Below are 13945 nucleotides of genomic sequence, written 5' to 3' on the forward strand. Positions count from 1 at the left end.
ACAGACATTGAAATCATGCCTATGGGTAGATGTCATCAAACAACAATCAACAGGAAATGTTTTCTATTCAAAAGTTATTGTGGCAGCATGCAACTAAAACCTTATTTAGCTGATGAAGAAAAAACTCATTATTAATATGATTCGTGTTGGAGAGAATATCACGATAAAATGAAAAATTTATATATATATGTATTTCATACAACATTCATATAAATTAAATGATATCATCTAGGTAAGCATTATATTTTTGGTGTAAGTGAGTGGCGAGGGGCAATATATATATATATAAATTTTTCATTTTCATCCATATATTAATCTATACTAATATTATAAAGAGGTAAAGTTTGTAAGTTTGGATGTGGGAGGTAATCTCTGAAACTACTCATCCAATTTCAAAAATTCTTTCACCAATATTTAGAATGGACCTTCAGGGTGGATATAGGCTGTACATTATTCTGTTAAACATTCATATAAATTAAATGATATCATCTAGGTAAGCATTATATTTTTGGTGTAAGTGAGTGGCGAGGGGCAAGATGCGTACGTATATGAGATAGGTAACTGCGTGGCACAGTTGCGTGGTCGGTGAGATGCGCAGTGCATGTGTCCGAACTTGTAATCTATATAAATAAAAATGTAAATGTTTGTTTGTTCCTAATCTCAAAACTCCAAAAGTTCTTCACCGATTGCTTTAAAATTTTGATACAATTTTGCGTTCGAATACACGTGTATTTTTATATAATATAGATGTCGAAATCCCCCCTTGGGGGAGAGGGACAGGATTAAGGCTTACCATAAAGAACTCGGCTTCTATTATACTATTTTAGATGCGATATTTTGCGTTTTAATAGGGTATGTCAAGAGAATGTACATACATACATACATTGTTTATTGAACGTAAAGATTTTTTTACATGCCCTGTACCTGCCAGTGGCACAACCAGGGCGTAGGAAACAATATAATTGGCGTTACAGAATGCTACATTGAATAGACAAGATGAAAACATAGAGTGGATAAAACAATAATATAATACAGCCTCACGAAATCACTGCGTTACAACTTGTAGTGCATGGAGAAAGTACAAGTTGACAACTCCTGTACCTAAGGAGAAGGGCGGCATTGCCGCCCAGCAGGGGAGAGGAAAAGCCAAAATCGTAACCCTTCAGGAACTATTTGGTACCCCAACTGTCCCATCTTGGAGCAGCTGATTGTTAGTAAGAATCGTCTTTTTTGCGAGCTTTTTGAATGCGTGGAAAATCTCTTGACTTATACAAATGTCGGTTAGGTTGCAGGGCCAGTCTATGTTAATTTCATTCAGGAGAAGACTCATTTCAGTTCTCTCTTTGGTAGTTATAGTACAGTTGTATAGGTAATGGTTAGTTCCGTCTCTAACCCCACAGGTGGGGCACTCGTCAGACATTCTATTGACAAACCTCGCCAAGTAGTGAGCAAATTTTCTGTGGTTACTCAAAAACTGAGTAGTATAGTGGTCAGGGGTAAACCACTTTATTTTGTTGTGCTGCCAGAGGTCAGCAATGAATTGCTTAGTAATGTGGTGCCCAAGCTTGTTCCAGTAAGATTGCCATGTATCTATGGCCTCCTCTCACAGAAGCTGTTTAAGAGTCCCTTGGCTGATTTTGCAGTAGTCATAAGAAATGTTTGGGTCGAGGGCTGCTTCTTTCGCAAGGGCGTCCGCCCACTCATTCCCCTCCATACCCTGATGTGGTCAAGAGAATGTACATTAAGAAGGGATTTTTCAAAATTTCCCTTGTGGGGGAAGTGTTATACATTTATAATAGATACATTTTGAGCCACAGCAACGCATGGCCGGGTATATGTAGTATATATATATATTAATATATGGATGAAAATTGTAAATGACCTAGAAGTTGTTGTTAATTTTAATCATGATTGCTATTGGACCAAATACTTTATGGTGGAAAGTATCTAGTGTGATTAAGTATCCATTTCACTTTTCTGTAACAGGTATGATTAAAATGGATGAAACTTCCATGTAATTGCCCACAGGCAATTAAGTAAAATTTTATTTATTTATTTTTTTTATTTATGAAATTTTAAGGAGCATTTTATTTTCTGCTAGACTTTAAATTCAAAATCAGTTTAGTCCAAAGTTAGTTAATTTTTTTTTAACAATATAAGTGCTTTTTTACAGATGGTTAAAGCTATTCAGGTTTTACGGATTCACCTTCTAGAACTTGAAAAGGTTCAAGAATTATGCAAAGACTTCTGTAGTCGATACATTGCATGTCTAAAGAACAAAATGCAGAGTGAAAATTTATTACGTCCAGATTATCCTGGTCTAAATAGTGCCATTTCTAATTCAAATTCAAATGGTGGAGCAAGCAGTAGTCAGCCTCAACAAGTACAGGTAATAAAGCATCTATAAACAATTTTTTTATGTTAATGTGAAATTTTTGATTAATTATTAACTTGACATCTTAATTGAAAAAGTTTTTTTCTCACACATTATAAGAAACATATCTCCTATAAGTCCATTCTCTTTTTATCCTCCTTATATCTAAATATCTCCTGTAATAAATAGGCTGTTTCTTTTTTAATCTAAAAATTACATATCATTTACATATTAGCATACACTCAAACCTGTTTTTGTGCGATTTGTTTTGTGTGATTTTTTTGTGTGCGGTATATGAATTTCAATCAAATTGGTATACTGCACAAAAATAATTACACAAAACACATTGCACGTATAAAAAATTGCACAAAAAACGACCGCACAAAAACAGATTTGAGTGTATTTCCTTTAATAAAAGGATACACATTATAATAATGTATTAATAGTAACATCTACAAATATTTGTGGATTATATGTCATTTTTACAATACAGATTTAATTGTATGTTCAGGCCAATTATGTACAGTACTGTACATACATGTGGAAATGCATTTCCGTATCATCAGATATAATAGCAGCTTAGCTGATTTCTTGAAGGTTAAGAAATGGCTAAAGATTGAGAGACCCTTTGAAAGAATAGCATCAGAGAAGAATTTTAATGGTTCAATCAAAATAAAATTTATATATATATCCAAATAAGGATTAGTAACTCTGGTTAACTTTAAATAAATCACCATCACAAAAACCAAAAGCCAGCAGAAATAGTAAATGAAACTCATATTATTGAATATTTTTTTTTCATTATTAAATTGGCATCTTCAGATGCTTAACATTTTAAATCCAAACTACTTGAAATAAAACACCTCAATTCAAAATATGCAGGCTTGTTGATTGGTGGAATGGGCACCTCAATAAGCTCATAGACTGTGTGATTGTGAAGAGAAGCAGATCTTCCAAGCTAATGCAAATGAACCTACATCCTTGAAATTAATGGCTGTTTCTCACAGCAGCTTTATATATTTCTAACAACTTCAAAAATCTGAGTCAAGTTCTATTGTGTGTGCAATGTAGAATTTGGGTACCTGTATTTCAGGATCACTGGCATAGGTGGCCAAAACAGTGATGTTTAGGGTCCTACTTATTGAACTTTGATGTTCTTTTATGCTGGTAGTGATGTGTCATTTCATGACCCCCACATATTTTAATGCTCTGTTAAATTGGTGGTCCATAAGTGGTATAGAATACACCCCTAATAATAGATACTATGATTCTGACAATTCAGCATTTCACACAGCCCCTCCAATATAACTATATACAAGACTTACATATTATAGGATCAGTGTTCCCAAAAATATAGATAATCTATATATGTTTTATTTTTTTTAAATATCAAATATTTTTTAACAATACAAATGGTTATTATTATTATTACAACATTATATAATTGTGTTTATGTAATTGTCATATATTGTAAAGTGTTAAATACAAAATACTTAAGTAAAATAAAACATAGAATGGATGTTACACCAACAATTTTACTGATTCAAGAGAAAAATTCACATAAAAAGGCATTAAAGAATATTTTTTTTAAATGTTTTAATATCTTGCGAGCACTTTTGACATATTTATAAATGTCATCTACAGGCATAACCAGAATGAAAAAGCTATTCGAACAGATTTTTTAAAAAAATTGGAACAAAAACAGCATTAGCTGTGCCACTTAGAACATTATAACAAGTTTAAAAAAAAAAAAAAGTATTAGATTTAAAATACGTGTAACATCATTGTGCATGCACCTTACTGCATGGAGATCAAGAATGGCATTAGCCATTTAGAATATAATACAAAACATAGAGTATTAATTTGAATTAGCGTAACATTGTCACATGTGTCTTACTGCACAGAAAACAGGAACAGCAATAAGCCGTTTTTAACAAAAAAGGTTTAAAAATATTAAAACATCGTTGTGCATGTGCCTTACTGCGTAGAGAAGGCAGGGGTATAGAAACAGAGCTAATGCAGATGTTTTAACCGTTTGTATAGACTGATCAAAATCTCGGCCAACTCAAGGGTGGGAGAGTTGCAAGGAGATGGCAGTGTGGTGAAGAGGGCCTCCCAAATGTACACCAAATTCCATTTCTCACAGCACCTGAGCATCACCACACGGTCCCAAAGTGGGGTGTGATGGTGCTATACAACTATCTTGGATAGTTTGGTGTCACAGCTGCCCCCTACGATGGAATGTTGGTGCTCTGATATATGGCTGGATAGCATCTTGGTAGTCACCTCTATATAGTGGATGTGTGTCCCAGACGTTGGGTTTTCCAAGGGAATAGAATATATGCCTGACTTTTCTAGGATTAAAATCACATCCCTGTCATTACATAAAAGCCTCCTCAAAGTAGGGCATGGAGTGATGGTTAAAAGTAAGGCATTTTGCCTAAAAATATGGCAAATCCAAGCTGTGAGGCAGCCACAAAACGGCAGATAGAGGCGGACTACTGTCCAGTCCCTTGGGCTACGTAAGGTAATAGCTGGGAAAAAGGATCTTTTAACTCTGTTTAGGATATGGTTGTATTTGGTGGTGCCATATCCTGCCACACATACCACTGTGCAGATGATCCCTAATTCAGAGTTGGTAAAATGTTATGTGGAAGGCACCAAAAAGGCCCTTCTGATTAAAGGGGCTATGGCCACATTAACATACTGTTGTGGCTGAAAGACTATGGCAGGGATAATTGGGGGAATGCTACCAAATTTGTGGTATATGGAGAATGCCAAACCTCCCTAAGTCTTGGAGATGTCCAAGTCTAAAAAATGTGATTTTTCCCAGGTAAAGCTGATAGAGGAGTATACATTCATCAGGTGATGTTCTAATATCAGAAAGGAGTCCTCCATATCCTGCCACGCCAGAAGAATGTCATCCACATATCTCAAGTATGTCAAGAGGTAGGCTATTGTGAGAGGGAATCTAAAGATCCTGTGTTCAAGATCTCATGATCAATTCTACTAATATAGTGGACAGCGGTGAGCCCATTGGTACACCCTGTTTTTGTAGGTATATCCTCCCATTGAAGCAGAAGTAAATGTTCTGTGATGAAGAGTAAGGCTTCCCGAATCTCTAAAACCTGCTGTGCAGTTAATCCCTCCTTGATAAGCAAGGTGTTGGCATGCATCACCACCTTGAAATGTGGTACAGAAGGATATAATGTGACAGCATCCATTTTGTAGAAGGTGTATGTATCAGGGGACACACCACCTAGCATAGTAGATAATGTTGCCTTAGCTGCGACAGACTAGGATGTGACTTGCTTGGTGGGCTTCTCTCCTCCTCCCAACTTAGCAAGTGCTTTTTCAAGGAAGTAAGTGGGGTGGGACCTCTTGTTAACCAATGGCCTCAACGGCCAGCTCTCTTTGTGTGTTTTGGTCTCAAAGAAAATTCTGGGGGTCCAACGTTCCAAAAGAATGGTAGTTACACTCAGGAGAATCACTATTTTCTTTGTCTTCCTTAACACGGAAGGGGTTGGGTCCTCCCATAAGACCACAGTGTGCAATTGATTGAGGAAGTCTGTGGCCCTGCATTAGCTCCGTTTCTATACCTCTGCCTTCTCTGTGCAGCAAGGCTCATGCACGATGATGTTACGCAAATTCAAATTAATATTCTGTTTTGTGTTATATTCTACAGTAGACCCCCCTATAACACGGATTCGTATAACACGGCGAGAAAATTGCGATTGTGTTTGTATAACACGCTAAAAGAGACTCACATAACACAGTAAAATGTCATCGTGTCGCGACAGGATTGGTCGAATCTGGACCAATAGCGGATATTGTGCAAACCATTGAGTTTAAACGAGCACTGGACCTACTAAAAAACATTTATTATTCAATGGCCATAAAAATTATATTTTTATTAATGATGTCTCCAAAGTTAAGTTATTTTTCTGCGAAAAATTTGCTGATCAGGAAACATGCATCCGCCGTTCGATGAGCTGCTCCACGACGAAAACAAGCTTAAGCAATGACGTCTTCAAACTGTGCACACTCGGTAAGTAATCCTACAATTTTTTGTTTATAGCATAGTTCATATGGATTATTCCCAAAAAATTATACGTGATTTGGAAATGTTGAGTCAAATTAGTCTAGAATCTATTAATTTGGGAAAAGGTTATTAAAGGTTTTCTTCCATTAGAAGAAAACCTTTCAAACAGCCGTAACCCCTAAACTGCACACATGCCGGGCTGTGATTGGCTCATATATTTAAGTGACTCATACAACACGGGTTCATATAACACGGAACGTATATACAGTGTTATAGGGGGTCTACTGTAAATGATTAACACCATTCATGATCTCTGTGCAGTATAGCACATGCATGATGGTGTTACGTGTATCTTAAATCTAACACTTTTTTTTTTAAACAAAATATTATTTTGTGATGTCTCAAAAATATAGATAAATTTAAACTTTGAGATATAGTTCATAACATATGAAAATTGTTTTAACATGAAATAGAACTGCTGTTATGCTTCCAAAATGCAAGTAGGCATTGATTTAATTTAATTTTGTAAGATTTCTGAATCCATTTGAAACCTGCACTCAATGATTTCTTGTTTAACCTCTGAAACAGTCATACATGTCTGTTATTAGCATAAATTTTTTGAGCAAGAATGCCCCCACAAGTTCTCTATCGGATTAATGTCTGTGCTTCTTGCTGGCCACTTTACTTGAATATTATGATCTTCAAGCCACTTAGTTGTTCAGTGTTAACAATGAAAACTGGCATTGTCCTGTTGGAAAATCCAATCAAGTCCTCCAATTTCTTCTCCAATAGTTAATAAATTATTTTTTAGTACTTTTTGATAGCTTTTAGATGTCTGGCTACCAGTTAACCTATTCCATGTTGAAATTTTTCTCCAATGTGTGTCGCTTCATGTTAAATTTTTGTCAATGTTAAGCTTAATGAAAATTGTGTGTTTTATAAAAAAATAATTGTGGCTTTTGCATTGTCTAAAATTAGTTTTTTATTTTGCATGAACAAAATAGACACATTAAAAATGTAAAAACAAAAATAATTATATTTCATAAGTTAGTTTTAATATAAAAACAAGTAAAACAACAAAGTATTTTGGACAAGACTATGTCTCGGATACTCACTGCTAAGTGGGATTACTTCAGTGCTCACCAGTAGTGTAGTATGGGTGTCAGCCACCCGGGGCAGAGGAAATTTTTGCCACCCCTAAAAATTTTGCCCCCTTAAATAAAATACAGGGAATCCCTACCAGTCCAGTTGTCAGTTGCTACAATGAGCAAGATGTCATTATTATACATTCATTTAAAGAAAGGGGATTCCCCAGTTTTGTCACAGAATAAGTAATGAAAAATTCTCTGCTCATTTCAATTGGTCTGAATCTAGGTGCGACAAAAATATGAAATGAAATGGTTTAAATTTTTACAAGATATTATTATTTATTGTGAAAAAAATGCCACTTCCTAGAAGTGCCACCTGGGGCGAGCCACCCCCACTATGCTACGCCACTGACACTCACAGTGGGTCTCGTTCTCATTCTCCAATCTTCTTTGTATCGCTGGTTTTGAGCACGATCTTTGAAATTTTGCCAGCCTCCACCACAACCACAAGGTTGACCATAAGGCATTTTCAGTGAAATTAACCTATCAAATTTCGAAATTTTTCTCCATTGCGTGTCGCTCCAGGTTGAATTTTTGCCAATGCCTAACAAAAATTTCCTATTTTTGAAAAAATAATCCTGGCTATTGTATCATCCAAAATTATTTTATTATTTTGCATAAACAATATATACAGTCAAACCTGTTTTTATGCGCTCTTTTTATGTGCGATTTTTATTTGTGCGATTTTTTTAATGCGAATTTTTAATTTGTGCGGTATAGTTGGCGACTAGTCTCGTGCGATTCGTCATGTCTCACGTTGACTTATTATAGCTAAATAAACTTATTATAGCATAAATGCACTTATTATAGTAATATTATTGCATGAATATGCGAAAAATGAAATAATTTACTTTTTAAGTCAACAAAACACCACCTGGACAAAAATATGTAAAACAGACGATAGACCAGACGATGCAGTCAAGTGCTGACATCTGTTGTCAATAAATTCTATTTCGTACGGTTTTGAGTTATTTTCTATGTGAGACTTTTTTTATGCGGTCCCTGTTGACCGCATAAAAAAATTATTTTTTAATTGTGTTGCGAAAACTATTATTTACAGCCATTCGTGAAGTTTTCGTGAGATTTTTTTTTAATGCGTTTTTTTTAATGCGGTCCCTATCCCCCGCATAAAAACAGGTTTGACTGTATATATATATATATATATATATATATAAATGTAAAAAGAAAATAAATTATATTTCGGAAGTTGTAATATAAAATTATAATGACTAGCACCATCTACTTTGAAAAATGTTCCAATGCTGAAACAAGATATCTTGGGTCAACTGGTCAAGGTCAGCACACGGTGACCAGAGATATGTCGGGAATAACACAGGACAGGTAAATGGGTTTTTTTCAAAGATTCATTTGTCAAAATTAGATTTCGCAATGTTCGCATTTCCAACTTCCCAACGAGCAATGCATGCATAAATATCATACTACTGCCTATTTGTAGAGAGTGTTGCCATTTTAAATTTTATTTTGACTCAGTTCTTGATCCCCAGAGTAACTACAAGTCTGGTTTTCTTTATGTGTGCATGATTTGGGCACTTAATACTGTGCCAAATTGCAACTCCTGATATGTACTCCTTCATATCTCTAAGCAGGCAGTACAATTTTATAAACAAGACATGATGACTAGTGACATCTAGTGTCAAAAACATTCTGATGCAAAAATGAGATATCTCAGGTTCATTGAGCATTATGTTTTGACCCGAAATATTTCAGGAATACTATGGGAAAGTCACAAAATCTATAATCCATTAAATTCAAACTAGTTCCACACCATAACAGAACCACCACCCTGTGATCTGCTGAAAAATTACATTCTTCTTTCTTAATATCATGCCAGTAATGAGCCCATCAAAATTAAATTTCTTTTCATTACTGGAAAGGACTGAGAATCATTGCCAATTTACATTGTTTTGTTAGTGATTGTTTTTTCATCAAAGCAGCAAATTTCATATGTGGAGCTACTGAAATTTTTCAATGAACAGTCCTTTTTGATATTTTTAATCTACTTTCATACAAAATTTGACAAACTGATTTATCATGTTGTGATGCAAAATACACAATTCAGTTATGAGATGTAATTTTGTGTCTTCCTGATCAATGTTTAGAAGGTATTTATGATGATTTTCCCAAAATTTTATAAACTTCGGGAGTAGATCTGTTTATTATAACAGCAATTTCCTTGACACTACAGTCTTCTGCTTTTAATTTCCGTCTTCATGCAATTTCTTCCATACTAAACTCTCTTCCAAGTGGCATTTTGGAAAGTTTTGATTCAATATTGAAATTACTACTCAACAACAAAGTAAAAGTGTTATGTGGTGTCATATATTTTTTAGTTTAGTAATTTCAAATTTCTTGTGCTTCAAATTTTGCAACTTTGTTTTATTATCTATACTTTTGTAACAGCCAAAAAATATATTTTTGTTGTTAAATTATTAATATGATGATCTTTAATTTTGAAATTATCAAAAATTTGTGTAAAGTAATTTGCATATATAAATGAAATCATTTATATTTTTCTTAAATTCCTAACAATTCTAAAAAGCAGTAAAATGTTGATTATATATACTTTTGGGACACACTGTAGTATACTAATGCCTCTATAAAGAAAGCCAGACTCAACAATTTTACCTTGGCTTTCAAGAGGAGCCTGACAATATACTCACTTCTCAGGAATACTAAAATCTACTCAGCTCCAAAATCACACTTTATTTGTTCCAGATGAGACAGTATTACATTTCCTGAAGATGGCTTCTTGCAATACATTTTTGGTTTGAGAGAGAAGGAATCATGCCATCTTTACTAGCCCTCATGCTTTCTGGTTGTTTGTTGTAAATCCAAGTTTCATCTTCTGTGAAAAACCTCACTAGGAAGTTATCACCTTCTTTCTTATAGTCTTATAGAAGTTCAGTACACATGCTAACACCTACTTTCAACTTGAGAGTCAATTTGTCGCACCCAGCTTATATACACTGTATTGTAACAAGGTTTAATGTGGATGATATGGTGTGCTGAACCATGACTGATATTCAATAATTCAGTTACCACGTACACTGTAACATGATGGTTTTCCTGTACAATGCATTCAACTTAGCTAGTGACTATGTTGTGACAACTCAGTGAGCTTGATTGTAGAGAGTATCATCCAAAGAAGTCATATCATTTTCAATCTTTCTATACCGCTTTACACTTGGAGATGCATGTATGCACTATCATATTAAGCCTTCAATTCTACAATGAATTTTTACTGTTTTCATTTCTTTACTATTACAGAATCTGATAATAGAACATTGCTCCTCCCTGCTGTACAACTTGAGTGGGGCAGGCATCTTGAAACTGTTGTTTTGATGTCATAAATGTAATCAGCCACATGTTACCACCTATTTACACACTTCCCAGATGCCCTTCAACAATTTTTCCAAGTATCAAAAAAATTATCCAAGTTTTAAAATTTTTATACACATTTTAAGATTTTTATTTGACTGACGTACTGTATATAACAATATAGTTGATACTCCCAGATATTTCAAATTACTAAATGATAAAATGAATTTCAAAGGATTTTGATGATTAAATTCAATTTATAGGTTGTCACAAGTAATGGTTCAATGAGTAATCTGGTCATTCAATCTGGAGTTACCCAAAGTGCTCTTTCTATGGCAACATTAAGTCCTAGCCAAATAGTCTCAGGTGGTACTGTGTATCAAATGGTTCATACTCCTCAAGGAATTGTAGCACAACCAATTCAGGTATGTTTTAAGTTTTAATATTTTATTTACTATACATATTTTTAATGAAAATATGTAATAATTTGAAATTTTTATAACAGAATATAATTTAAATTTTAGTTGTTTTTAATTACTCAACTTAAGTATAAAATTTCCATAAAGGGCAATATCTGTTAAAAAGATTATTGATGGTCATCTCCATAAACAAACACTAATAACTAAAAGACTAAAAACAATAACAATGATTACATGTTTAGTTCAAGAACTATTCAGCATATAATTAATGATTCTAATATTAGTCCACTCTCCAATTAGCAAAAACTTCAGCAGGGAAGTACAATTAAAACCAAAAAATTACAAAGAATAAAAAATACATGATCATATCATAATTTAAAACTTCATAATTAAAATAGAGTGAAGACAATAAACTATAAAAAAATAAATATTAAAAAACTATGTATTTACACACACACATATATATATATTCAATTAATAAATTATAAATAATTATAAATATATTCATTAAAATGAAATAATAATATATATATATATATATATATTTCATTTTAATTGAATATATTTTGCATACATAATTATAAGAAAACAATAAAGAAAATAAGGTTTTACATACTAAGTGACCTAAATACTGAAAAAATTCTAATTCATGGCTAATATAAAAATATTGTAGAAAATTATTAAAATATATAAAAAAATTATTGCTAGATCAAGAAATTTGTTCAATATCAAATTGATATTGTTCATATTATAATTATTAGATTTATAATTTAAAACTAAACAATTGTCAGATTATATTAGGCTATATTACTACTATTATTAATAATTAAATGCTAAGTGATTTGGCTCTTGAGGTAGGTATTTGGTGCCATTTCTTGCTAAATTTAATAATTATAATTAATGGTTTAATAATTAATTTAGAAGGTTCTGGAAGAAAAGAAAAGAAGTAATAGTTGGCTGAATGCCATAGTGGGAGTTATAGGCTAAGGGGCACTGACTTGTCTCCAGCTGGTACCATAAATAAGTGAGTATGGTTATATCTAAATTAATAGTTCTGGAACTGAAGATTGGATGAAGGTCTGGGTAACATAGTCCAGGTAACTGGCAATGCAACTGCATGATAAGTGGGAGTTGTGGGTTCAAGTCTTGCTTTGGGCCAATTCTTTTCTTAGCATTTATTAATAGTAGCAGAAATATGTAATCTAATATAATCCAGCAATCATTTGGCTTTGATATATAACTATTGGATTTTAGGTGTTGTTGTTTGTAATTGTTACTTACTCAATACATACTAATTGAATTTAATTAAATTTAATGAAGAATTCTAGCATAATATTAATATATGTTGTTTACAATAACAATATAAAATTTTATGAAAAGAAAAAAATTACACAATAAATAATGTAGAAAATATTTTGTTACATTGTGTCTTAATGAGCTTAAACTATAAATTACAATACATAGTGACAAAAGAATATTGAAATATATGAATAAATAACTTGTATTAATGATGTTTCATTCATTTGTTTAAGTTATTTAGCCATTATATTTAATATTAAAAGTTTTCACTGAATACTAAAGAAATTCATAATGCCTGTTAATAATAATAAATACAGAATGATTTAAAGGAGAATTTTTCTAGATACAGAGTGCTCATATACAGCAATCAAATTCTGCAGCTCATGTTATTCATGGAAGTACTCCTTTATCACAGATTGGAGCCAGTCCATCGCTTACTCAAGAATCAAGGGTGCAACCTATAGGTAAAGGTATAAGATTATAACTTATTTAATCAATTTTCTTTAGATTTAAATTAATATAATCAATGTTTAATTAGGAAATTTTATTATTTGATTATAGTAGTTACATTAAATTTATTGTTAGTTTTATGAATACATTTTCTGTTTGCAAGAAATCAAAGTTTATATCAATTATTACAAAATAATTAATTTCAATGATATCATGACATTAAACAAATGCACAAAATATTTCTCAAAATAAAATTTATGTTAGCAATTTACTTTAAATTAAAAGTGAAAATTTTTATTTGTAGCACCCAGAACGCCTGTAATTCAAAGTGGTGATGAAGATGAAGAACTGCTGAGCAAAAAGAAACAAAAACGGGGTGTTCTTCCAAAACATGCAACTAGTGTTATGCGTTCTTGGCTCTTCCAACATATTGTGGTAAGATTTAATATTTAAAGTGTAACATTTTGAATTTTGCAGTATAAATTCAAAAAATTTTTTTATAAAAGTGTTCAAACTATCAAAAATAAAGTAATTGCATTTAGAAAAATTAATAGTTATAATATAGTCATCTGGTTTACTATAGAAATAATGTAGTGTAAAGTGAAACTATTTGGATCATTTCAGAGTTATGCTTGCTCTGGGCAGGAAATGTTGTTTTATGAGATCTACTTATTTCCATTGAAAAGCCTGTAACATATCACTTGATCAAAATTAAGTCTGAAAAAGCAGTGTTACACAAAATTAGGGTTCAATCAAGTACTATGCCTGGACTTAAGTCACAGGAAGTATACTCTTTGTTACCCAATAGAAAAGAAAAGAAAAACATCAAAAATGACATGTGTGTAAACACAAATCAATGATAATATTTATTAAG

At 32.6% G+C, this 13945-nt stretch overlaps 1 protein-coding gene across 7 annotated transcripts in view; it reads left to right on the top strand.

Annotated features, from left to right (window-relative positions):
* Window positions 1–13945, top strand: part of LOC136976803 (homeobox protein PKNOX1-like) — a 62837-nt gene that overhangs the window by 41354 nt on the left and 7538 nt on the right. For 4 of the 7 annotated variants that reach the window (XM_067272175.1, XM_067272177.1, XM_067272174.1 and 1 more), the window contains 4 exons: window positions 2174–2389; window positions 11167–11328; window positions 12965–13091; window positions 13376–13506. In XM_067272175.1, coding sequence (XP_067128276.1) covers window positions 2174–2389; window positions 11167–11328; window positions 12965–13091; window positions 13376–13506 — 636 coding nt within the window. The remainder of the gene's footprint in view (window positions 1–2173; window positions 2390–11166; window positions 11329–12964; window positions 13092–13375; window positions 13507–13945) is intronic. The other 3 variants (XM_067272179.1, XM_067272180.1, XM_067272178.1) reach the window with 3 other exon arrangements.

The sequence above is a fragment of the Centruroides vittatus genome, unplaced genomic scaffold (assembly GCF_030686945.1).
Source record: "Centruroides vittatus isolate TY-2023 unplaced genomic scaffold, ASM3068694v2 contig_425, whole genome shotgun sequence".
Classification (NCBI taxonomy): Eukaryota; Metazoa; Arthropoda; class Arachnida; order Scorpiones; family Buthidae; genus Centruroides; species Centruroides vittatus.